Source organism: Bombina bombina, chromosome 1, assembly GCF_027579735.1.
Source record: "Bombina bombina isolate aBomBom1 chromosome 1, aBomBom1.pri, whole genome shotgun sequence".
Classification (NCBI taxonomy): Eukaryota; Metazoa; Chordata; class Amphibia; order Anura; family Bombinatoridae; genus Bombina; species Bombina bombina.
Genome location: NC_069499.1, coordinates 758,851,004 through 758,878,774, shown reverse-complemented (window position 1 = coordinate 758,878,774; position 27,771 = coordinate 758,851,004). Strand labels below are relative to the sequence as shown.

At 37.5% G+C, this 27,771-nt stretch overlaps 1 protein-coding gene across 2 annotated transcripts in view; it reads right to left on the bottom strand.

The window, feature by feature from the left end:
• AMOT (angiomotin) overlaps positions 1–27,771 on the bottom strand; it is a 125,086-nt gene that overhangs the window by 13,579 nt on the left and 83,736 nt on the right. For both annotated transcript variants that reach the window (XM_053699325.1, XM_053699324.1), the window contains exons 6-9: positions 27,382–27,474; positions 10,117–10,262; positions 2,635–2,784; positions 687–877 (exon numbers count right to left, since the gene is read on the bottom strand). In XM_053699325.1, the coding sequence (XP_053555300.1) occupies positions 687–877; positions 2,635–2,784; positions 10,117–10,262; positions 27,382–27,474 (580 nt within the window). The remainder of the gene's footprint in view (positions 1–686; positions 878–2,634; positions 2,785–10,116; positions 10,263–27,381; positions 27,475–27,771) is intronic.

The window sequence follows — 27,771 nt, the reverse complement described above, 5'->3', positions numbered from 1 at the left end:
AGCCCCAATAAACCACCTGCAGATTATTTCCTCTTTTTACAGACATTTGTGTCACTATGAAATTAAGGAGAATTAAATTTAAAGGGATTGGAAAGTCAAAACTAAACTTGCATGATTCAGATAGAGCATGTCATTTTAAGGCGCTTTTAAATTCACTTCTATTGTCAAGTGTGCTTTTTCTCTTGGTATCCCTTGTAAAAAAAATAAAAATATGCACATATCCTACACTAGTGGGAGCTAGCTGCCGATTGGTGCCTGTACACATTTTTCTCTTGTGATTGGCTAACTTCATGTGTTTAGCTGACAGTAGTGCATAGCTGTTCCTTCAGCAAAGGACAACAAGAGAATGAAGCAAATTCGATAATACAAGTAAATTGGAAAGTTGTTTAAAATTGTATGTACTATCCAAATCATGAAATACATTTTTGTGTTTTATTTGTTAGGTTAAGTTGTTCAAGCTTTTCCATCGTAATGCAGACAATTTCTCCATCCACAGCTCTTAAGATACAAAGATTCCTAGTGTAATACATTTTTAGATGTAGTTTGCCTCTACAAAGTGGTATTTTTTTTTTTTTTATACATAAAGTTAAATAAAATGACCAATGAAAATGTCACTTTTTAAACAGTTTTCATCAGCAGCTCAATATGAAACAGAACTCTGTGCCCTATAAAATGATTTTATTTACCTCTGAGCTGCCACAGTAGCTGCTGCATCCAGAGCAAACTGCCTCATGACGCTTTCTTCAAGGTATTTCTGCTCCCACTTTGTCATGTCTGCTTCTAGGGCCAGCACACGCTCTTCCTTCTCCCTCAGCAACTCCATGAGGGCTGCAGTATTGTACTCTGAAACGTTATTGGACTGCGAGTTCCCCTGACGCTGAAATAATAGTAGCATTTTTTTATGTTATTTTTTTTAAGGCTGGCTCTACATAGCTTAAAGTTTATATCAACATCCAATCTTATTACTTAAGAAATGAGTTTGACCATTTAGAAGAATAAACTAAACTATGATAAAAATCATGATTTCAGCGAGACAGAATCTATATCTATCTGTATATTTTATAGATATAGACAGATTTGTTTGAGATGACAAATATAAATAATAGATATAAATATGCACACACATCTAATTATTCACAGTAAAATAAAAACTTTGTTTAATGAATCCTGCAATGGGTTAAAAATAGCTTAAAGCGTAATACGTTGATACAATGAACCATTGATGCTGAATAGAGTTGAAGTTAGTTAAAATTCCTTGTGAAGAGCACAATATAGAGTGTTATCCCGAGAAGAAGCCGCTAGAGAGAATGATTTAAACTCACAGCACACAAACAAGGCAATTGTTTTGCACTCTCTCAGCAGGACATGTGACCACAGATCACCTCTTCACTTTTTTATTTTTTTATTTCCAGTACTCTTGGAAGGCTGGGAGATTGCCTGACTGTGCAAATACACCGGGAAGAAATGTGCACATCAAGCACTTTGGTTATCTTGGATGGAAGAGGGGCTAAATAAAGATCTATTTTTTTTTGCTGGCTATTTATGTGAAGGTCACCAAGACTGCTATGTGAGACAGATGTATGGATAACAGACACTAAACAAAGGATTGCACACATGCAAGATAAAAACTAGGGATTAAAAAAAATATATATATTAGTTTCAAGTTAAAAAGTATGGTGAATATTAAAGCAAACGGATAATGTATATGGTAACACTGCAATGAGTTAATTTACAGCATCTATTATAAGGGACGTACAACTCAGAATTTAATTTGCCATAAAATTATGTGTAATAGATAACATTTTATTTATTATGCCCCCTTTTTCTATAATGTATCTGTGAAAATGATACAAATTCCTAATTTATTTGAGACACGTAAAGTCTAAGGATGGTATATTCTAACAGCTTGTTGGATCAGTGCATACAATTATATATATTTAATATTTTATTATACACTTTCGCAACGTGCATCTATTGTTAAACTTGCAATATTTTATGTTATAGCCTTCTAAGGTACTCTACTAATGATGTGCAATTAACATTTTCATGTGATTTATGCCTGATGCGCTTACTATCAGGGTGCCCATAGCTCTAATGCTTTTTTTGGTTGTTGTTTGTGTCAGCAGGTACAGCCAATCAGAGGCAGTACTGTCTACAGCATACAAAAACAAACAGGTTGCTTTCCTGAATCAACTGTGCAAACGCTATAGATTCAAAAAGGGCATTGCTCTTGTGATTCACTGTTTGCATGTCAGCTGCTGCACTTAGTAAACCAGAATCACTCCCCTAGTGTATAAAATGAACAATTTGTTTTTATCTAAGCCAGTTTTTAAACACAATAAAATGCACGTTGGCTCTTTATTTCCAATTTGTTTATAATGTGCACTAAAAAGTGACGCAATCTTAATGTGCCTTCAAAATGTGCCATGCAGTCTGCTAAAATATAGCGCTGCGGAATCTGTTGGCGCTCTACAAATACCCGATAATAATATATGTTAAAAAAAAAGTATGTGGTCAGTCTATGAAAACTTTCTTTTAATATTTTATAATCCTGCACAGACATTTTGTTTTTTGCTACCAGCATTTGTTGAGGGATATTTAGCAAGGAGTTTTTAGTGATAACGGTAGGCTTACCTGCTGCATGCGCAGAGATTCCAGCTCTCTCTCCAGCCTAGTCCTCAATCTGTGCTCCAGCTGCTCTCGTTTCTCACATGCAGCCTGAAGCTGTGCCAGAGCTTGCTGCATCTTCTCCACTTTGTCTACATAAACCTGCTTCTTCTTTAACTGTAACAAAGATTAAGGTCAGATCAGTGGCCATCTATTAAACAGATACAAAGTTAGACATCTGCTCTTCCATACATTTGTTCTAAACTAGGGATGTCAAACGTATCCCTGAGGGTTCAAAGCCAGATTTCTAAGATATCAGTGTGGGAAAGAAATGTAGGTTATTAAGGCAATGACTTACCCGTGCAAGCACTGGGACATCTCAAATTATATTTATATTATTTTTTTAAAGGCAAAATATTTTTTTTTTTTAAAAACCCTATACATCTTTTAATTAAACATTTGTAAAACTATAACAAGAAATTTACAGCATCGTAAAGAAATCATAATGTGTTAAAAAACAAAAAAACAACACCAAAGCAACCAAATATTTGATGCCCTGGAGTTCACCTAAAAGAATTCCTGAGCACTACTTGCTTGTCAGAAGTCTGAAATTCTATTCAGTCTTTAAATTATTGTCTAAGAAAGTTTGGCAGATGGAGGATGATTCCATCACAAGACAGACCTGTCCATGCGTGCTAACATGAGGCACGGTGCAGCTATACCAGTTTGGTCACATTTTACTGATTTGAATATTATTTGCCTTAACCCATTACCTTGCCCCAGTTAAATAGTTCTTGTTTCTCTGAGGTAACTAGAAAAACATAATTTATGTAAGAACTTACCTGATAAATTAATTTCTTTCATATTGGCAAGAGTCCATGAACGTATGGGATATAGAATCCTACCAGGAGGGGCAAAGTTTCCCAAACCTCAAAATGCCTATAAATACACCCCTCACCACACCCACAATTCAGTTTAACAAATAGCCAAGTAGTGGGGTGATAAAGAAAGGAGTAAAAAGCATCAACAAAGAAATTTGGAATAACTGCTTTATACAAAAAAATCATAACCACCATAAAAAGGGTGGGCCTCATGGACTCTTGCCAATATGAAAGAAATTAATTTATCAGGTAAGTTCTTACATAAATTATGTTTTTGAGAGTCCATGAGCTAGTGACGTATGGGATATCAAATACCCAAGATGTGGAACTCCACGCAAGAGTCACTAGAGAGGGAGGGATAAAAATAAACAGCCATATGCTGAAAAATTAATCCACAACCCAAAATATAAGTTATTCTCATGAAGAAAAGAAAAACTTAAAGCAGCAGCAGAAGAATCAAACTGAAACAGCTGCCTGAAGAACTTTTTTTTACCAAAAACTGCTTCAGAAGAAGCAAATACATCAAAACTGTAGAATTTAGTAAATGTATGCAAAGAGGACCAAGTCGCTGCTTTGCAAATCTGATCAACTGAAGCTTCATTCTTAAAAGCCCACGAAGTGGAGACTGATCTAGTAGAATAAGCTGTAATTCTCTGAGGCGGGGCTTGACCCGACTCCAAATAAGCTTTAATAATCAAAAGCTTTAACCAAGAGGCCAAAGAAATAGCAGAGGCCTTCTGACCTTTCCTAGGACCAGAAAATATAACAAATAGACTAGAAGTCTTCCTGAAATCTTAAGTAGCTTCAACATAATATTTCAAAGCTCTCACCACATCCAAAGAATGTAAGGATCTTTCCAAAGGATTCTTAGGATTAGGACACAAGGAAGGGACAACAATTTCTCTACTAATGTTGTTAGAATTCACAACCTTAGGTAAAAATTCAAATGAAGTCCGCAAAACCGCCTTATCCTGATGAAAAATCAGAAAAGGAGATTCACAAGAAAGAGCAGATAGCTCAGACACTCTTCTAGCAGAAGAGATGGCCAAAAGGAACAACACTTTCCAAGAAAGTAGTTTAATGTCCAAAGAATGCATAGGCTCAAACGGAGGAGCCTGTAACGCCTTCAAAACCAAATTAAGACTCCAAGGAGGAGAAATTGATTTAATGACGGGCTTAATACGAACTAAAGCCTGTACAAAACAGTGAATATCAGGAAGTTTAGCAATCTTTCTGTGAAATAAAACTGAAAGAGCAGAGATTTTTCCCTTCAAGGAACTTGCAGACAAACCCTTATCCAAACCATCCTGGAGAAATTGTAAAATTCTAGGAATTCTAAAAGAATGCCAACAGAATTTGTGTGTAAACCCCTGCGTCCACTACGACGCCGGAAATGACGAATTTGCATCAACGGATGTGCCCTTTTCGCGCCAAAAATTTCTTGCGCCAAGAATGAAGCAATAAAGTGGGCATTTAGCGCACCCGCGAGCCTAAGACAGCCCGCAAATTAAAACAAGTAGTCAATTAAAAAAACACTAAACCCCAGGTAAAAAAAAATATTTAATCAATATTAACTTTTCCAAATATGAAACTGACAATCTGCAGAAGGAAATACATGAACCTGACTCATGGCAAATATAAGTACAATACATATATTTAGAACTTTATAAATGCATAAAGTGCCAAACCATAGCTGAGGTGTCTTAAGAAATAAAAACATACTTACCAAAGACACCCATCCACATATAGAAGATAGCCAAACCAGTACTGAAACAGTTATCAGTAGAGGTAATGGTATATGAGAGTATATCGTCGATCTGAAAAGGGAGGTAGGAGATGAATCTCTACGACCGATAACTGAGAACCTATGAAATAGATCCCCGTTAGGGAAATCACTGCATTCAATAGGTAATACTCTCTACGTCCCTCTTACATTCGCTGTACTCTGAGAGGAATCGGGCTTCAAAATGCTGAGAAGCACATGTCAATGTAGAAATCTTAGCACAAACTTACTTCACTACCTCCAAAGGAGGCAAAGTTTGTAAAACTGAATTGTGGGTGTGGTGAGGGGTGTATTTGTAGGCATTTTGAGGTTTGGGAAACTTTGCCCCTCCTGGTAGGATTGTATATCCCATACGTCACTAGCTCATGGACTCTTGCCAATAACATGAAAGAAAGTGTTTTAAACTATACAGGTTAATTCAATGTAGTTATTTAAAAGAAAATACTTTAGGACAGCATAGTGGTAACCACTACACACAGCTCTGTCCAGCTTTTGTAGATGATGTATCCTAATTCCAAATCCCAATTACATTACAAACATCTAACAAAATGGCTCTCTCATCAATATACAACTCCTACTCTTGCTGCAAGCTGTGCATATCTGTATAATACAGCTGGCTGTACTTTAACCTGATGGCCAACTGCATCAACATGGTGGGTCACAAAGCCCAATGATTGGACCAACTAGGTTATAGTCTGGGCAGTCTATCCTCTATCTACATAAGCCCAAGGGTCACATCTAGCCCTTCAATGATGTGTGTGACCCTCAGCACCACTGAGCATAAAAAAGACATCAGTTTTCATTAAATAATTAAATGTGCACCAGTCTTGTAAATCTGAGTAGTATGTATTAAATTCATTAATATAAACTACATTTCCTGTGTAATTTTAAAAAGGGACAGTAAACTATGGTCAAAATAGCAGACTATTACTTTATGCATCCAAAAGTCTCCTTTTATTCCTTTATAGCCGTCCTCTTCAGTGCTACATTAAACACGCCGTCTTAATCAAAGTGAGCCCGACTGCGCTGTTGTCCCTTTAACTAAAAATAAAATATTAATACTTTCTTTGGAATAAGTGAGTATAATATAACGTGGTCCCTGGCCAACTGTGACATTTGTGACCGACACTCCATACAAAAACTGTGTGTGCCCCTGCTATAGACTAATAGTATTTGTCCACTCCTGGCTTATGCGTAGCTCAGGCTTTTTTGAGTTTTTAAACCTACAACTTCCTACTGCTATCCTGTGCATACCATTATTTCTGCAAGGTGATTTAGCAAGTTACTAATCATCTAGTAATCAAATCTGTTTTTTTCCTTCTTCACAAAACACGACTAAGTTTAACTTCACTACTTACAATACTTTTTTCATAAAAACATAATTTAGGTTAATAATCACAAGAAAGCTACTTATCCCCCAACAATACCCTATAACAGGAAAATGGTTAAAGTTCAAAATTAAACTTATGATTTAGTTAGAGTATACAATTTTTAAAAAAACACATTCCAATGTATTTCTAGCAACAAAATGTAACACTTTCTATAAGTTATTCCCTGTTGAAACATTGCTCGAGAGCATATTAAGGTGCATGCGACTTGAGCACTATATGTATATTATTGTTACAAACACCACTGTCATGTAGTGTTCAACGACATGCACACACCTGAGCCTACCTCAGTATGCTCATGAAAAGGAACTAAATGTTTAAAGTGATGGTAAATTCAACACCTTTATATTTTTGCCATTCAATGTGAAGTTTAAAAATAATATTACTTTAATTGATGAAAAAAAAAAAAAAAAAATTTAAAAAATACTTTAGTAATTTTTTATAACGGATACCTTGCTACTGCACACTCCGGTATCCCCTGACACCAAGACACCCTCCCACCCCCACCCCCCCCCGAACGTTTTTACTGTTGACCAATTAAAATCTTGGCATTTTGACATGTTTAATGTAAAAAACTAAAAAATAAATCTGGATCTTTTGCACGTGTTACCAACATCATAAGCAAAAGCTCTGTGGGTTTCTTTTTTGCGTTGAAGCATAGCACAATTTGGATTGGAAAATGGCGAAAACGTAGGAGAGAGAGAGGGAAAAAAAAATGGTCTTAGTGTCGGGGCTGCCGGAGCGTGCAGTAGCAAGGTAGCAGTTATATAAAAGTTACTAAAATACACCTTAAATTTAAATCTTTTTCATCAATTAAACTAATATTTTTAAATTACAGATTGACTGGCAAAATATAAAGTTGTTTAATTTACCATCACTTTAAACAAGAGAAAGTAATTTAATATCAGTAAACTACATTTTGAAAGTAATTATGACCTATATGTCCCTTTAAACAGCACATAATGGGATTATGTGAGCTAGCGGTGTTCTGCAGCCTTTTATGGCCTGGTTTCCAGTATGCAAAGAATTCTTTGTATTCCAATTTGTTTCTGAGCAGTCTCTTTTAGATTGCACTTGACAGAACTATGAGAGGAATCCCGTGTTTATGCGTCTGCTCAGGATACCACTTATGGTATAAGACTGACTGTTAATGCCACTGCTATCAATCACTAGGCAGGGATCTATATTCACTCCAGCCATGAGAGGCTTCAGAAATGTGTCAAAAGCTTTCAGGGAAGACTTTTGCACACTGCAGCATTCCTAGAAATTAACCAGATCTTTGCACAATCCTTTTGGTAACATACCATTCCTAGACCTTCCTATTGTGTTCATTTCCTTAGGGAGATACAAGTGTAAAAAGAAAATGTTGTAACATGATAAAACATTTTATTACTACACTTTCACCTGCATATAACTGTGTTTAACCCCAGCAAAACTGCTAAATACATAGTTAAAGTCAGCTCCAGATCAATTACGCAGTACTGGCAGTTAGCTGTACGCATCAGGTAAACCAATGACCCTTTTATCATGTGACAGACATCAGTCAGACTAGTATCTGTATACCCTGAAAGCTTGTGCATAGTTTCTGTAGGATCTTGTTCCCCAGAAAGTGTGAATATAAAAAATTTGATCATGGAAGTAAATTGGAAGGTGTCCTAAAACTACATGCTTTATTTGAGTCATAAAAGCTCTGGTAAAGTCATTGTGACTGCTCATACAGGACTTCATAAACCACAAATGTGGCCTCTTAAAGGGACAGTTTACTCAAAAATTTTCTCCCCTTTAATTTGTTCCCAATGATCCACTTTACCTGCTGGAGTGTATTACATTGTTTACAAGTAGCTCCTTTACCCTTATATTGGCATTTGAAATTGTGGATTTAGCATGTGGTATCCCCACCTATTCTGAAAGTTTGTGGCCGCGCGTACCAGCTATAGATAAGCTTTGTAAACACAGCCAGCAGAAGAAATTACACTCCCAGTCAGTTATAGCAGAGATAAGGTAATAAAATGTTGATTTTCCATTGCTCTCTCAAAGTACTGGTGATTGTTTTATGGACAGATATAAGATAAAGAAGCAGGTATATGTGCACAATGTGATACAGTAATGAGATATGATTATACCTACAAGCTCAACCCATTTTATTAGGTTGTGGCTTCAAAACACAAAATCAGAGCTTTAATATACACAAATAAGCCCTAAAAATCTAATTTTCATACATTTTTTTACTCTGCAGTTGGCAAAAAAAGCAATTGTAAACTCATTAAGGGACAAACTATTTTACAGTATACTGTCCCTTTAAATTTATTTTCACACCATTTCAAGACTTTTTACAAAGGAAGATTGTTTTTGTGCATCGTCCTTCACTATTGGTTGGTCTTGAAATTTATATTTTTAAATATAATAAATTGGCAAATTATATGTAATGTCTCACAGCACTTGAGAACCAATAGCAACGTGAGAATACACAAATCATGATCCCAACATTGGGAAAACCATTGTGCACACAACTTTACACATTGCCTTTTTGTATTTAATATTTGCTTTAGTGGGATTTTAAGTTACACTTTTCAATTTTTCTACAAGATCCATTGCATGAGTTTTCAAATATATCAAGGTGAAATGTGGGAGGTTATGAAATCAATGGTATTTATTTATTTTAAATAAAAACAAAACAAAGACTAAAATACAACATTATTGTTTAAACCATGAAGCATTGTGCATGTGTGCAAGATGAGTTTTCAATCTGCATTATACAGTAAAATTGTTCATTATATTTTTTCTAACCATTTTTAGTAAAAAAAAAAATTGTTTTGTTCGTTTTTGGTGGGACTTTTTGTCTAGAAACAAGATTAACAGTACGGGATATTAATATCTTGCATAAACAAATGGCCACAACTTGTTATAATAAAGTTGGCTTTTAAAAAAAAATTCACACTAATTGTAAAAAGATGTAATTTTTACCAGTGAAACTAAAGAGCTGCTCCTCTTTCTCAGCCCCTTTCAGTGGGTGTCCCAGCCCAACCTCAAACAGTGCGAAACAGAGCTTCTAAGAATGTTTTTAGAATATTTTATACTCTATTTTTAGATCAGTATCTGTGCATATTCTTCTTTACAGTAGTGTTTATTCCATTAAGTTATATGAAAATTGATGTACACTGTCCATCTTGCAAAACTGTAATTTCCAGGGCTGCTGAATGACAATTGCATTAGTATAATGTGAAACTGGTAGGTTTCTGGTAAATTCACAATGGGAATCACGGTTTACTTTTAACTGTGGTAACTTGTGCCCGAGCAATAAATATTTAACTAGTAATATGAGCGCACAGATGCTCACAGTATACTTGTGGTATGAATTTCACTCAAGCCCAATTTACACTAGAAAGCCCACACAAAATAACACTCCACTTGTAATTTAGGACTTATTTTGCATTCGGATCTAGCTAACAAATCTTACCTCTTCTTCCAGCTTTACCACCTTGGCCTGTGCATTGTTGAGAGCCTGATCTCGGATTTCAATATGCCTTCTCTGGTCTTCGTTGGTTGAGCGTAAGGAAGCCACATCTGTTTCCAGCTTCTCCTTCTCTCTTTGGACATCCTTGTCTGACAAAATAAGGAAGTAAACCAGGTTACACAGGACACACATTGAGGACCCAGAATGGATCCATTAACCAACACATTTATAAATCCATAGAAATAATAAAAAAATATCAGATTTGTATGCAGCAAATGAGGATCTACACATAATACACAAATCTAGCATTACAACCCAGGGCTTGATAAATACCTGAAGTCAAACTCATAGCTCTGAAATGCTACTTATGGCCAACATTTTTGATTGCTCTACATAGAAATAACTTAAGAGGCAGCAAAGTTAAACTTTCATGATTTAGATCAGGGGTGGGCAATTATCAGCCCTCCAGATGTTATGGACTACATCTCCCATAATGCTGGCAAAGCATCATGGGAGATGTAGTCCATGACATCTAGAGGGCCGATAATTGCCCACCCCTGATTTAGATAGATCAATTTTAAACAATACACTACCGGGGGCTAGCTCAACACATCAGGTAAGCCAATGTCAAGATGCACACGTAGCCACCAATCACCAGCTAGCTCCCAGTAGTGCTCCTGAGCCTCTGTACCTAGATATGCTCTTCAAAAAAGGATACCAAGTGAACAAAGCTAATTAAATAATAGAAGTTAATTGGAAAGTTGTTAAACGTCCATGATACAGCATGCAATTTAACATTTTGAGTTAACTGTCCCTTTAATATGTAAATTCCCTGGTTTTTAGTTCCAAGGTTCCATATACATTAGTTTACTCCTGCTATAACCCACTGCCCCTATAGGAAAGTTGGACTCAAATACTTCCCTTTAGATATTATATAGGGTATGGCCAACAAATGTACTTGTTCTGTATTTTGTGCATGTGTGTGGAACGGAGGAAACATATCACATCTATGTCACTCAAACAACAACTTTCTATTTAGAACACAAGAATATCTTAAAAACATTCTATTTAAAACACTAACATTTGTTCAGAAGTGATGGAAAAGACACTGGATATCTGTAGAAGCTGCTCAGAACACATGCTAATTATTCAGGAAGTAAAGGAACGGACTGGAGCAGATGATACACTAAGATGTAGCCAGATTTATTTTCTTGCTGATTGAAACAGTATGTTACCAGTTACAGATTAAGAAGTAGTCACTATTGTTCCACGAGACATTAAAAAAAGCATACCTTAAATATCACTTTTTTAAATGTAATCTTAAGGGATAGAAAGGTCAAAATTTAAAATGTATATGGGTGCATTTAAAATTTAAATAGAATTTTTTTTTTAATAAACTTCCATTAACAAAAAAAGTTAGCCATTACTGTTCTTCAACAGCATATGCACATATGCTGTGCGGGCCGGTGCACCAGGATTCTACTTCAGAGAGCTAGTGACATTGTGTATTGTGTCTGTGAAGGCGTAAAAGGGATATGAAACACAAATCTTTCTTTCAAGATCCAGATAGAGCATGCAATTTAACAACTTTCTAATTAAATTCTATTATCAATTTATTTGTTTTCTTGGTATCTTTTGTTGAAAAGCAGTAATGTATGCTTAGGAGCCAGCCCATTTCTTGTGTTTCATTTATCCCTTTAATTTGTGTCATACAAGCCACTGCTGACTCTCTGAGAAGGTGTAGTGTTTGAATACTGGTGCACGGTCCTCACAGCATATGTGTGTTTGCCGCTGGAAAAAAAGTAATAACTTTGCTAAAAACATAATTTATGCTTACCTGATAAATTCCTTTCTTCTGTTGTGTGATCAGTCCACGGGTCATCATTACTTCTGGGATATAACTCCTCCCCAACAGGAAATGCAAGAGGATTCACCCAGCAGAGCTGCATATAGCTCCTCCCCTCTACGTCAGTCCCAGTCATTCGACCAAGAATCAACGAGAAAGGAGTAACCAAGGGTGAAGTGGTGACTGGAGTATAATTTAAAAGATATTTACCTGCCTTAAAACAGGGCGGGCCGTGGACTGATCACACAACAGAAGAAAGGAATTTATCAGGTAAGCATAAATTATGTTTTCTTCTGTTATGTGTGATCAGTCCACGGGTCATCATTACTTCTGGGATACCAATACCAAAGCAAAAGTACACGGATGACGGGAGGGATAGGCAGGCTCATTATACAGAAGGAACCACTGCCTGAAGAACCTTTCTCCCAAAAATAGCCTCCGAAGAAGCAAAAGTGTCAAATTTGTAAAATTTGGAAAAAGTATGAAGCGAAGACCAAGTTGCAGCCTTGCAAATCTGTTCAACAGAGGCCTCATTCTTAAAGGCCCAAGTGGAAGCCACAGCTCTAGTGGAGTGAGCTGTAATTCTTTCAGGAGGCTGCTGTCCAGCAGTCTCATAGGCTAAACGTATTATGCTACGAAGCCAAAAAGAGAGAGAGGTAGCAGAAGCTTTTTGACCTCTCCTCTGTCCAGAATAAACGACAAACAGGGAAGAAGTTTGGCGAAAATCTTTAGTTGCCTGCAAGTAGAACTTGAGGGCACGAACTACATCCAGATTGTGTAGAAGACGTTCCTTCTTTGAAGAAGGATTTGGACACAAGGATGGAACAACAATCTCTTGATTGATATTCCTGTTAGTGACTACCTTAGGTAAGAACCCAGGTTTAGTACGCAGAACTACCTTGTCTGAGTGAAAAATCAGATAAGGAGAATCACAATGTAAGGCTGATAACTCAGAGACTCTTCGAGCCGAGGAAATAGCCATTAAAAACAGAACTTTCCAAGATAACAATTTTATATCAATGGAATGAAGGGGTTCAAACGGAACACCCTGTAAAACGTTAAGAACTAAGTTTAAACTCCATGGCGGAGCAACAGCTTTAAACACAGGCTTGACCCTAGCTAAAGCCTGACAAAAGGCCTGGACGTCTGGATTTTCTGACAGACGCCTGTGTAACAAGATGGACAGAGCTGAAATCTGTCCCTTTAATGAACTAGCTGATAAACCCTTTTCTAAACCTTCTTGTAGAAAGGACAATATCCTAGCGATCCTAACCTTACTCCAGGAGTAACCTTTGGATTCGCACCAGTATAGGTATTTACGCCATATTTTATGGTAAATCCTTCTGGTAACAGGCTTCCTAGCCTGTATCAGGGTATCAATAACCGACTCAGAAAAACCACGTTTTGATAAAATCAAGCGTTCAATTTCCAAGCAGTCAGCTTCAGAGAAGTTAGATTTTGATGTTTGAATGGACCCTGTATCAGAAGGTCCTGTCTTAGAGGTAGAGACCAAGGCGGACAGGATGACATGTCCACTAGATCTGCATACCAAGTCCTGCGTGGCCATGCAGGCGCTATTAGAATCACTGATGCTCTCTCCTGTTTGATTTTGGCAATCAATCGAGGAAGCAGCGGGAAGGGTGGAAACACATAAGCCATCCCGAAGTTCCAAGGTGCTGTCAAAGCATCTATCAGAACCGCTCCCGGATCCCTGGATCTGGACCCGTAGAGAGGAAGTTTGGCGTTCTGGCGAGACGCCATGAGATCTATCTCTGGTTTGCCCCAACGTCGAAGTATTTGGGCAAAGACCTCCGGATGAAGTTCCCACTCCCCCGGATGAAAAGTCTGGCGACTCAAGAAATCCGCCTCCCAGTTCTCCACTCCCGGGATGTGGATTGCTGACAGGTGGCAAGAGTGAGACTCTGCCCAGCGAATTATCTTTGATACTTCCATCATTGCTAGGGAGCTTCTTGTCCCTCCCTGATGGTTGATGTAAGCTACAGTCGTGATGTTGTCCGACTGAAACCTGATGAACCCCCGAGTTGTTAATTGGGGCCAAGCCAGAAGGGCATTGAGAACTGCTCTCAATTCCAGGATGTTTATTGGAAGGAGACTCTCCTCCTGATTCCATAGTCCCTGAGCCTTCAGAGAATTCCAGACAGCGCCCCAACCTAGTAGGCTGGCGTCTGTTGTTACAATTGTCCAGTCTGGCCTGCTGAATGGCATCCCCCTGGACAGGTGTGGCCGATAAAGCCACCATAGAAGAGAATTTCTGGTCTCTTGATTCAGATTCAGAGTAGGGGACAAATCTGAGTAATCCCCATTCCACTGACTTAGCATGCACAATTGCAGCGGTCTGAGGTGTAGGCGTGCAAAAGGTACTATGTCCATTGCCGCTACCATTAAGCCGATCACCTCCATGCATTGAGCTACTGACGGGTGTTGAATGGAATGAAGGACACGGCATGCATTTTGAAGCTTTGTTAACCTGTCTTCTGTCAGGTAAATCTTCATTTCTACAGAATCTATAAGAGTCCCCAAGAATGGAACTCTTGTGAGAGGAAAAAGAGAACTCTTCTTTTCGTTCACTTTCCATCCATGCGACCTTAGAAATGCCAGAACTAACTCTGTATGAGACTTGGCAGTTTGAAAGCTTGAAGCTTGTATTAGAATGTCGTCTAGGTACGGAGCTACCGAAATCCCTCGCGGTCTTAGTACCGCCAGAAGGGCACCCAGAACCTTTGTGAAGATTCTTGGAGCCGTAGCCAATCCGAATGGAAGAGCTACAAACTGGTAGTGCCTGTCTAAGAAGGCAAACCTTAGATACCGGTGATGATCTTTGTGAATCGGTATGTGAAGGTAAGCATCTTTTAAATCCACTGTGGTCATGTACTGACCCTTTTGGATCATGGGTAAGATTGTCCGAATAGTTTCCATTTTGAACGATGGAACTCTTAGGAATTTGTTTAGAATCTTTAAATCTAAGATTGGCCTGAAAGTTCCCTCTTTTTTGGGAACCACAAACAGGTTTGAGTAGAACCCTTGTCCTTGTTCCGACCGCGGAACCGGATGGATCACTCCCATTAATAACAGATCTTGTACACAGCGTAGAAACGCTTCTTTCTTTATCTGGTTTGTTGACAACCTTGACAGATGAAATCTCCCTCTTGGGGGAGATAATTTGAAGTCTAGAAGGTATCCCTGAGATATGATCTCTAGCGCCCAGGGATCCTGAACATCTCTTGCCCAGGCCTGGGCGAAGAGAGAAAGTCTGCCCCCCACTAGATCCGGTCCCGGATCGGGGGCTCTCGGTTCATGCTGTCTTTGGGGCAGCAGCAGGTTTCCTGGCCTGCTTGCTCTTGTTCCAGGACTGGTTAGGCTTCCAGCCTTGCCTGTAACGAGCAACAGCTCCCTCCTGTTTTGGTGCAGTGGAGGTTGATGCTGCTCCTGTTTTGAAATTCCGAAAGGGACGAAAATTAGACTGTCTAGCCTTAGCTTTGGCTTTGTCTTGAGGTAGGGCGTGGCCCTTACCTCCTGTAATGTCAGCGATAATTTCTTTCAAACCGGGCCCAAATAAAGACTGCCCCTTGAAAGGTATATTAAGTAATTTGGACTTAGAAGTAACATCAGCTGACCAGGATTTTAGCCACAGCGCCCTACGTGCCTGTATGGCGAATCCTGAGTTCTTAGCCGTAAGTTTGGTTAAATGTACTACGGCCTCCGAAATGAATGAATTAGCTAGTTTAAGGACTCTAAGCCTGTCCGTAATGTCGTCTAGCGTAGATGAACTAAGGTTCTCTTCCAGAGACTCAATCCAAAATGCTGCCGCAGCCGTAATCGGCGCGATACATGCAAGGGGTTGCAATATAAAACCTTGTTGAACAAACATTTTCTTAAGGTAACCCTCTAATTTTTTATCCATTGGATCTGAAAAAGCACAGCTATCCTCCACCGGGATAGTGGTACGCTTAGCTAAAGTAGAAACTGCTCCCTCCACCTTAGGGACCGTTTGCCATAAGTCCCGAGTGGTGGTGTCTATTGGAAACATCTTTCTAAATTACAGAGCAAAGTTTTTATTCACAGTCAATATAAAATTCTCACAGCTCTGCTGAGAGAATCTACCTCCCTCCAAAGAAGTTTGAAGACCCCTGAGATCTGTCAGAGATGAACCGGATCATGCAGGAAATATAAGAGTAACTGACTGGAATTTTTTGATGCGTAGCAAAGAGCGCCAAAAACGGCCCCTCTCCCTCACACACAGCAGTGAAGAGAAACGAAACTGTCACAATTAAAACCAAACAACTGCCAAGTGGAAAATAATGCCCAAATATTTATTCACTCAGTACCTCAGAAATGTAAACGATTCTACATTCCAGCAAAAACGTTTAACATGATAAATACTTATTAAAAGGATTAGTGACTTTTAACAGAGTAGTTCCGGTGAAATACCATCCCCAGAATACTGAAGTGTATACATACATGTCATTATAACGGTATGGCAGGATTTTCTCATCAATTCCATTCAGAAAATAAAAACTGCTACATACCTCAATGCAGATTCATCTGCCCGCTGTCCCCTGATCTGAAGCTTTTACCTCCCTCAGATGGCCGAGAACAGCAATATGATCTTAACTACTCCGGTTAAAATCATAGTAAAAAACTCTGGTAGATTCTTCCTCAAACTCTGCCAGAGAAGTAATAACACGCTCCGGTGCTATTGTAAAATAACAAACTTTTGATTGAAGTCATAAAAACTAAGTATAATCACCATAGTCCTCTCACACATCCTATCTAGTCGTTGGGTGCAAGAGAATGACTGGGACTGACGTAGAGGGGAGGAGCTATATGCAGCTCTGCTGGGTGAATCCTCTTGCATTTCCTGTTGGGGAGGAGTTATATCCCAGAAGTAATGATGACCCGTGGACTGATCACACATAACAGAAGAAAGCATTTTTGCTAATTGCAGTTACAGCCTACTGCATCCCATCTTGGATAGTAGTGTCATAAGCTGTATTACAATCCTTTGTATGCACATATCTTAAACTTACTTTACGAAAGGGATAGTAAACAAATCACACATATATTCCTAGAAAATAACAGACACATTATATATCTCAGGAACAGCATCTGCATTAAATAGAAGTGTTTTTTTTTTCTGGTATGAGAATTAAAAATGCACTAAAAACTGATATAAAATATGTAATGATATTTTTTGTTTACTTCTGACTTTGTTTTTGCTAATAAAGCTGGTTTAAAAAAAAAAAAAAAAAAAAAGCCCGATATAAAATAGCTGTATATAAATTATTTGCCTCCAAAAGGGCTCCTTGGCTGTATGTATGTATGTTTGCCCACCTTCATCTAGGTTTATTTAGCGGATTTAATCCATAGTTAATTTGGTTACATCTGAATATGTACACGTTAAGTTCTCACGCAATAAATCATAAAAGCATTTTGGAAAAAAAAAAAAATGGTCCCCACTGTTTAGTAAATGCCTCCTACTCGTTCCAATCTTCTGATTCATCCAGATAAACACTAATTAAAAACAGCATCACCATTATCACTTAACATGCAGCTATGCAGAAAAATCACTTGGGTGTGCACCTGAGAGTTGGGCGTGCTACTGTCAGAAGCGTTGTGCATAAATCAAGAAATGATATGTTTCCATTAAGTGGGGACAGAGACTTTAGATAGATGAAACCACAATTATACAAGAAACCAAAATATAACTCCCAAATGTTTATAGTACATACATATCAGACAGGAAATTCCAAAAAAACAAAGCATACCTAAACACTTCTCATCATGATGTATTTCTGACCTTATCCACAAAAAATAAGGCCATTAATCATCTCTAGCTTTTGTTTTAAGGGACATGAAACATTTTTATTTTCATGATCACATAGAGAATAGCGTTTTAAACAAATTTACTTCTATTATCTAATTTGCTTCAATCTCTTGGTATCCTTTGTTGAAAAAAAAGCACACCAATGCACATGGGTGAGGCAAAAACAAGAAGCATATATGTGCAGCCACTAATAAGCTGCTTGTGAGCATATCTAGGTAGGTGTTTGGAGCACTATATGACAGGAAATAGTGCTGGTATCTAGTGCTCTTGTAAATCAATAACATTCTTGCAAAACTGCTGCCATATAGAGCTGCAGAAATGAGCCGACTCCTAAACATATGTCCCTGCTTTTCAATAAAGGATACCAAGTGAACAAAACAAATTTAAAATGTCATGCTCTCTCAATCATTAAAGAAAAATTGGGTTTCCTATCCCTTTAAAATTGTGCTTGGCCCACCCTGCTTAGAGGTAAAATGTAACCAGCTGCAAGTCAAATAGCTGATTTAGGAATTTGGAGCTTTTGAAAATGAAGGCATCAATATAAAATTGCACCAATGTCCATAAAGCACTTTTTCCTTTTCTAATTCTTCTGAAAGCTGCCCAATTTGATGTTTTATACTATAATAATGTGTAATACGCAAATAATAATAATGTGAATTGTGTGTTTAAACAGCTTTCAGTACCAGTCCCTGTCTGGGACAAAGACTAAATATTTTATTTTTCAAGGTGTACAAAGACTTGGACATAGTTTTATTGGTAGTAGTTGTACGCTTTGTTTACCCACTGTTAACTAAGGCTGAGGTCAGCTCTGGCAATTACAACACTATAGGAATGTTTTTATGAAGTATGGAGAAATTCCAGGTTACAAACCTATTGCTGCATGTGTGAACTAGAAAAATATTAACTAAAAAAAAAAAGTTCTTCTGAAGCATTGATACAAAAATCTAAAAATGTACACTTATTACATAAATTAAATATTGATTAAAGGGACACTGAACCCAAATTTTTTCTTTCGTGATTCAGATAGAGCATGCAATTTTAAGCAACTTTCTAATTTACTCCTATTATCAAATTCTTTTTAATTCACTGGGAATCTTTATTTGAAATGCAAGAATGTAAGTTTAGATGCCGGCCCATTTTTGGTGGATAAATTCACCCACCAATAAACAAGTGCTGTCCAGTGTCTGAACCAAAAAAAAATAGCTTAGATGCCTTTTTCAAATAAAGATAGCAAGAGAACGAAGAAAAATTGATAAAAAGGTGTAAATTAGAAAGTTGCTTAAAATTGCATGCTCTATCTGAATCACGAAAAAGAAAAAAATTGGGTTCAGTGTCACTTTAAGAAATTACCATCTATAAGAAAATACATAGAATATATTTTTATGGAAGACTAATTTTAAGCTTTTAAAATAAAATAAAAAAAAAAGCTTAAAATTGAAGTTCATATTGCACAGAAAATACTAAAAGTTACACCAAAACTATATTTAACTAGGATTATAATGTATGTACTATACATAAAATAATTTTATACTGAAAGAGGTGTTGCTCTGTCCACCAATTAATCTATAGAATTTTTCCTCATCAACCAATGAATATGTCCAGAAGGATGCTTGGTACAAAACAATGTTTTCTTCTTTTCTAGCTATCAATGTAACAGTATTTACCTAACCATAAGTGTTATGCACCTATATTATTGGCATAGTAGTAGGCTGTGAATGGTAAAATACAGGACTTGGGCATAAGCTATTATACCTATTATAAAAAAAAATCTATTTATTGCCAAAATAAATAATCCACTGTCCTAAAAGATTATGGGCCAATTTATTAAACCCTTCGGCAGGCTTTGCCTTTCTGCGACTGCAGGTTCTCACAAGAGAACCTGCAGTTCGTATTTAACAAGCAGAGCTCATGAGACCGCTGCTTCCCTAACCTTTTCCCACCTCTCAGGTGGCGAATTTCAAGCTCCCCGATCTCGTCTGACCGGGGAGATTGACAGCTCCTGTCCACACGTGATTTGCTGTGCGCGGGCAGAGGGCGGCATTGCATAAGAGCGCAAAATTATGTTCTTGTGCAATGCTGAATTCAGGGGGGGGGGGGGGGAATTGTGGTTTTCGACCCAAAAAAAGGCGGTTTGCGATTCAATTTGCGATTTTAAAATGGGGAGGTCAATGTTATGCGTCACAGAAGTTAATAATAAAAAAATAAAAAAAACACGCACACACTTGCGGGCTTCTCGGGTCTGCTTCTCGGGTCTGCCTCTCATGCTCCTTATACAATGGAAGCCTGGAGGACTCCTCTGTTTTCATGACGATCAGAGTAATTGTATTTCCCCAAAAAATCACGGACACTTGCGGTTTTAAAATGAGGTAAATCGCAGTTTAAAACCGCATCCGCGGTATATCACACAGCCCTACTATGTAGTTTTTTTTCTATCCAGTCATCCTGTTTCAGAGGAAAAGTGTAAAATTCACTCCCACCTTTTTTTTCCCTAAAAAGAAAGGGGGCAAAAATGTGATCTCATATTTATAAGGAGGGATTGCACATATATATAATTAATGTGCCCTCTTTTGTTCGCAAAACAATAGTAATTTTTCTATTTTCCCATCTTGATGAATCAGGAGACTGATTTAACTCCATTATTTTTATCTTTTGGTGGTGGTTTATGCTGCCAGAGCTAGTTCATGTGTGTCATATAGATAACACTGTGCTCACTCCTGTGGAGAATGATAACGCACTCACAAGAACCATCACTAATTTGCTGAAATGCAAGATTGTAAAAGCTAAAAAGCACTGAGATAAGGAGCAGTCTTGCAGGGGCTCATATACAGGTACGTAAAGAGTTTATTAAAAAGGACCAGTTTATAAAGTAGATAGGCATAATAAAAAAGACAATGCAATAGCACTAAAAACTTCAAATGAGTACATTTTTTTCTGACAAAATTTATTTCTATTTCCACTCCTCTATCATGTGACAGCCATCAGCTAATTACAAATGCATATAGGTATATTCTGTGAATTCTTGCACATGCTCAGTAGGAGCTGGTGACTCAAAAAGTGTAAATATAAAAAGACTGTGCACATTTTGCTAATGGAAGTAAATTGGAAAGTTGTTCAAAATTGCATGCTGTATCTGAATCATGAGAGTTTAATTTTGACTTGAGTGTCCCTTTAATACGACAGTATTGATGCTGGCGATGTGTGGAGAATTAGTTGTCTCTTTTTTGGCTCATATTCACACCACTGATATATATTTTCCTTTATGCTTCTGTGACAGACCGCTGTTCATAAGAAACAAATGAACAGTAACAATAACTAAATAAAAGAACACACACTACCCAAGCCCTAAGGCAATAAACACCCAGTCAACAGTCAGACCAGAAGAGTCACATTCCAGCACACTGAGATTCTGAGATCACAGAGTTTGGTAAGGATTACTGTAGAACTTGACTGAACCAATGACTGCCACTTGTACTGATCTGTACGAGCCTTTCATCTTGTTTACCTACCGGCTTAAAGGGACAGTCTAGTATAAATTAAACTTTCATTATTCAGATAGGACTTAATTTTAATCAACTTTCCAATTTACTTTTATAATCAAATTTGCTTTTTTTCTCTTGGTGTTCTTAGTTTAAACTAAACATAGGTAGGCTCATATGCTAATGTCTAAGCCTTTGAGGGCTGCCTCTTATCACATGCTTTTTAATTCTCTTTTCAACACAAAGAGACAGAAAGTACACGTGGGCCATATAGACAACACTGTGTTCAGGCACAGGGGGTTATTTAAGATCTAGCACAATACAATGCTAAATGCAAGACAATAGATAATAAACAGTCACAGTCATGTGATCAGGGGGCTGGAAGAAGGTTCCTAGATACAAGGTAATCACAGAGGTAAAAAGTACATTAATATAACTATGTTGGTTATGCAAAACTGGGGAATGGGTAATAAAGGGATTATCTATCTTTTAAAACAATAACAATTCGATGGTAGACTGTCGCTTTAAACAAACAGTGCCCCTGCAATAAGCTCACCAAATCTGCAAAGATTGTCAAATACAAGATGTTTTTAGACAGGTGTGAATAATCTCCAAATCATTTCAGTATTTTTATACCTCTGAAAAGATGTCCATGCAATGTAATTTATTTATCCATTTGTATAAGCAAAAGCAAGTGTATGTCTGGTCGTAATAAATAGTTTTGCTTTTCTATATGCAAGCATATTCTGCAGAGCTATTCGATGGTAATATACACACACACCAGGACCTAATTAATGGGCACACACCTGGCTGATTTTACTAACACACACAGACACATATACATTTTATCAAGTCCATGTATCATGTATTTCCATTAAAGACACAGTATTTCATATAATTTGCTTCAAATTATTATATATTGTTTATAACAATATTGCACTATGTTATAAACAATATATAATAATTTGAAGCAAATTATAATTGCATACAGAGTCTTTATTGAATCTCTCTCACAATCATAAAGGTAGATAAATGTTCATTTTACAAACAGTAGACATTATATATCTGCAATCATTTTTACTTCACATTACTACTCTCTCTCTCTCTTTAACAGTGAATAGTACAATTAAGTACAATTAGTGACACAGTTCAATGACCTGGTGCTGAGTAACAAACAATTTAGATGAGTGAGAGTGACCTAACCAGAAATCAAGTGTCAAGACTTCAATTATATAAAAAAGTGAAATGTTACCACCATGAATAAGTAGGGCACATAGCAAAATGTTTGTGGGAAAGAATGCAGAGACTAACAAGTTATTAAAAAGGAAATGTTAATGAAACAACCACAACCTTAAGAGTGATGTTACCTGTTTTGTCTGTATTGAGGTTTGGTGATGGAGAAAATAAAAAATGCAATTACAATTACAGCATTTTCTTAGTGCACTACTTACCTATGCGTTTAATGGGCCATTATAGTGTTAAGATTACATGCTATAAACAGATATGGGCATGTCATTTTTACACTAGTGATGCTGTAATGCTGTGTGTTTAACTACCGCTCTGCTGGTACAGAGCGGAAACTGCTGAGTTAAAGGGACAGACTACACCAGACTATTTTTTAAAAGATAGATAATTCCTTTATTACCCATTCTCTAGTTTTACATAACCAACAGAGTTATATTAATACAATTTTTACCTCTGATTATCTTGTATCTAAGCCTCTGCAAACTGCCCCTTATTTCAGTACTTTTGACAGACTTGCATTTTCGCCAATCAGTGCGGGCTCCTAGGAACTCCACGTGCGTGAGCACAGTGTTTTCAATATGAAACACATGAACTAACACCCTCTAGTGGTGAAAAACTGTCAAAATGCCCTGAGCTAAGAGGCGGCCTTCAAGGGCTTAGAAATTAGCATATGAACCTCCTAGATTTAGCTTTCAACTAAGAATATCAAGAGAACAAAGCAAAATTGGTGATAGAAGTAAATTGGAAAAAAAAATGACATGTCCTATCTGAATAATGAAAGTTTGTTTTGGACTAGACTGTCCCTTTAAATGACTAGCGCAGGTGATTGGTCAGCAGCAGTTTACACTCAGGACTAGCAGAGCTCTATTGACTTTTAACATGTGTTTAACCACTTTGCAGGAGTTAAACACATAGCATTAAAGCGTTGCTAATGATAACATTACATGCTCTAACTCATAACTAAATCCTCAACTGAACACAGCCAAAGATTGATGGTTACACACAAATGCTGTTGCTGATTGGCTCAGTGTAAGTGTTCAGCTCCAGACCTGTAGAAAATCCCTTCTTCACTGCTGACTGTGGACTAGATTACTAGTGGAGCGCTAATTATCGCTCACGCGCTAACTGCGCTCGATTTTAGGTTTTTGATCATGCCGGATATTGCGCTTATAACAAATTCAAAGTAAAAAGTTTTCGCTCACGTGCAAAAATCCGAAGTCACAATATCTTTATTGCATTAACGTATTCTCCCATATACTACAATGGAGCGAGAAAAGCGGGGAGATAACACCCTACTTGCGCACAAACCCGATCATATTTTCTAACAGACATGAAATATTAATATTTCACATATATAGCATTCAGCCTGGGAACAAACAATAGTATAGCTTGTTCTATGGCAGAGCAACCTCTTTTTGCTCAACACAAGCCTTTCACAGAGAATAACTTTCCAGTAGTATATCAGCCTGATCCTGACCAAACAGTGCAGTCCAGTCCTAAAATACCAGGCAATCCCTCTCTGAACGAGAGAAATATTCAGAAAAGGATTGCCTGGTATTTTTGGGACTGGACTGCACAGTTTAGTCAGGATGAGACTGATATGCTACAGGAAAGTTCTTCTCTGTGAAAAGCACATTTTGAGCAAAAAGAGGCTGTACCTGGGGTGGTAACTAGCCATAGAACAAGCTACTATGTTATTGTGAGTTCACAGGTTGGTCACTTCTCTATTGTCGATATATATAACCTCTGGTGAACCACACTGAAGGACGAACTGGTGGAATACCTGCTGATTGAGAGACCATTCCCCAGAGTGGAGAGCCTGTCGAACTTAGATAGTCCCAGTTCTCCACTCCTGGAATGTGAATTGCAGAAATCAGACATTAGTGACTCTCTGCCCAGGTCAGAATGCGAGTCACCTCCTTCATCGCTAGAGAACGGATGGTTGACATATGGCACTGCAGTGACGTTGTCCAACTAGAATCAAATAGAGCAGACCGAACTCAGTTAGGGCCATGCCAGCAGGGCATTGAAGATGGCTATGAGTTCCAGAATGTTTATGGGCAGGGACACTTCAGCCAGAGAGACTTGCGTCTGTAGTTATTTCCCAGGACAACTAATGAAACGCATCCCCCTAACCACAGGCTCGGCGCCAGCCACCAGGATAGGGATTCCCTGATGACATGATTCAGATTTATCACCTGAGAAAAAAAACAAAATGATCTCCATTCCATTGTTGTAGCATGCACAACTGTAGAGGTCGCAAATGAAAGCAAGCAAACGGCATAGTATCTGATGCTGCCACCATGAGCCCCACTACCTCCATACACTGAGTTACTGAAGGATAAGGCGTAGACCGAAGACACTGACATGCTGATTGGAATTTGACCTTGCGTTCTGTAAGGAAACTTTTCATAGCCATTGAATCTATAAATCACTCCCAGAAAACTCACTCTTGTCTGATGCACTCTAGATTTATCTTCCAACCATGACTCCAAAAGATAAGAAAGTAAGTTCTCTCTGAGAGTGACCGCCTGACCACTGCTAAAAAATGTTTCTCCAGATACTGATGATGGTCTCAATGGATTGGGAAGTGAAGATACACATCCTTCAAGTTCACTGTAGTCATAAATTGACCCTGGAGGATGAGAGGGAGAATAGATCTGATTGCTTCCATTTTGAATGTGGGTACCCTCAAGAATTTGTTTAGACATTTGAAATCCAGAATAGGACGAAAAGGTTCCTTCCTTCTTTGGAACATCAAAAACATTTAAGACCCCTTTCTTCTGAGGGAACTGGAACAACCACACCGTGGTCTAAAGATCTGAAATGCACTGAAGAAAAGCCAGTCTCTTTGGCCTTCTTAAAATCTGGGACAAAAGAAACCTGCCTCTTGGAGATCGGGCCCAGAAACCTATTCTGTATGGATGAGAAACGATATCCTGAACCAAATTACCCTGTACAAATTGGGCACAGAGCCTCTGAAAAAGCCTTAGTCTGCACCCTACTGGAGATGACTCTAGCTCGGGGGATACGCCCCTTCATGCAGGCTTGGAATCAGGGTCTGACTTTTTGGATTGCTGGTCTTTGTTCCATACTGGATTTGGTTTCCAAGGTTTAGATTAAAGAATTCCTCTGTGACTTATTCTGATGAAAGGACCGAAAACGTCCCACTGACTTGCCTTTCGATCTGGACTTCTTGCCCTAAGGAAGGAAAGCTCTCTTTCCTCCAGCGACAGTCGAAGTAATGGAATCCAATCCAGCAAAGACCTACTGGGAAGGAACGGGAAGTGGGAGGGATAGTTGAATGTTCTGGTTGGGGTGTCTTTGCCTTCTTTTGGTGGCCAGGTGATGTAATTCCCATTTGTAAGAATAGGATTTCATGGACTAACATTAGTGCAGCTTTATATCCCTTTATATAAAAAAAAAAAAAAAAAAAAAAAAAAAAGGAAAATATTATCAAGCTTCATATATGGTAAAATATTTATATGTATACCTATCAAATAAGTAATTCTCAGGTAATATTTTTTATCCCCAACAAGGAATAAGTCATAGGGGACATTTTTGTCCATTTCACAAAAAAGGAAGGAAAACGGTGTGAAGAAAAAAAAAAAAAAAAAAAAAACTCCCAAAGAAAATATGTAAATACATTTGTTTCTTTAAATAACCAGTTGAGTTTACACCAACAGTTTCTTTGGAAATTACTCAATAGGACAGTGTTTGCAGGATTTTATTACACAGCTGATAAGGGAAAACAGGAAATTAGGTGCAATGTTAAAAAGACCCTTTAAATTGTAACATAAAATGTGGTAAAATTGTTACAATATACTTTCATTATTTATTCTGTCCCCTTCACCTATAATTTAACTCAGAAAATTGTGGGCTTTCCAATTCACCCGAGTTTCTATAAAGTAATGGGTGCTACCATGTTTGAAACCTATGTTTCCTTAATTTAAAAACTCTTCTACCAAGTACATATAACGCATAAATGATGGTTGTGTGGAATTTTTTTTTTAAAAAAAATGTAAAAGGGAACTAAACCCTAATAAATTACTCTATATATACACACTAAAATCTTACATTTGCTTCTTCAATATATATTTTAAAATACATCTACATATTTAAAAACCATCTATGCAATATTCTTAACCTAATTTTTTGTTTAAATGCATCATTATATTTAGCATTTTCTTACTATTTGATGTCCCTTTAATCATGACAATATTCTAATATAATAATAAAATGCACTTCTTATGTTATTATTATATGAATGTTCATTGGCAGCTATGTGGTTAACCCCGCAGACAACTGCGGAAACAGGTGACTGGCACTGGCAGCTACCCATGTATGCTGCTCCTAATTGGCTCACTGGCAAAGTACTGCTCATAAACAGGGGTGAAACACAAAGCAACAAGAGTTAAGTGATATGAAATCCTTTTTTTCTTCTATGGTTCAAATAGAGCCATTGTAAACAACTTTCCAATTTACTGCTATTATCTAATTTGCTTTGTTCTTTATTAAAAAAAAACACACACAACAACAAGCCTAGATATGCTCGGGAGAAGCAATTCACTACTAGGAGCTAGCTGCTGATTGGTGACTACACATATATAACTCTTGTCATTGGCATACCTAATGCATTGCTGTTCCTTCAACAAAGGATACAAAGAAAACAAATCAATGCCCCTTTAACGTACTTATAAACTGGTCTAATGAATCAGCATTACTCTAAACAGAATGCTCCTTTAAATGCTTGTGAAATTGACTTTAAAAACAGATAAAATATCAGAAAGAATGAAAAAAGTGGGGGGATAAAAAAATGGACTTTAGTTTGTGTAGTTTCATTGCTAGGAACTTACTCTGAGCTAGAAGCTGAGATATGGTATTTCTATTGTCTTCGGTGCCCTCCAGTTCCTTGGCTGCCAGCTGTTTATTTGCCGTTTCCATGCGTTCTGCCAGGAAAGAATGCAATGCAGAGATGTTAAACATTTACTGTCAGTGAATTTTTTGTGTTAAGTAACTGAAAAGTCATACTATCATGTGATGTAAATGACATAACGTTCCTAAATCCAATTCAGGAATGTTGTGGTCACTAATTTCAAAGAGGTTGATTAAGTGGAAGAGGCTGGAAGACATCTTAGTATGTTTTGTCCTCAAAACCTTAGTCAATGTGAAAACATTTTCTTCCAAAGAACCAAATCTTATTTACTGCCATTTACTGTGATTGTTAATAAAGCTCTGTTAAAAAT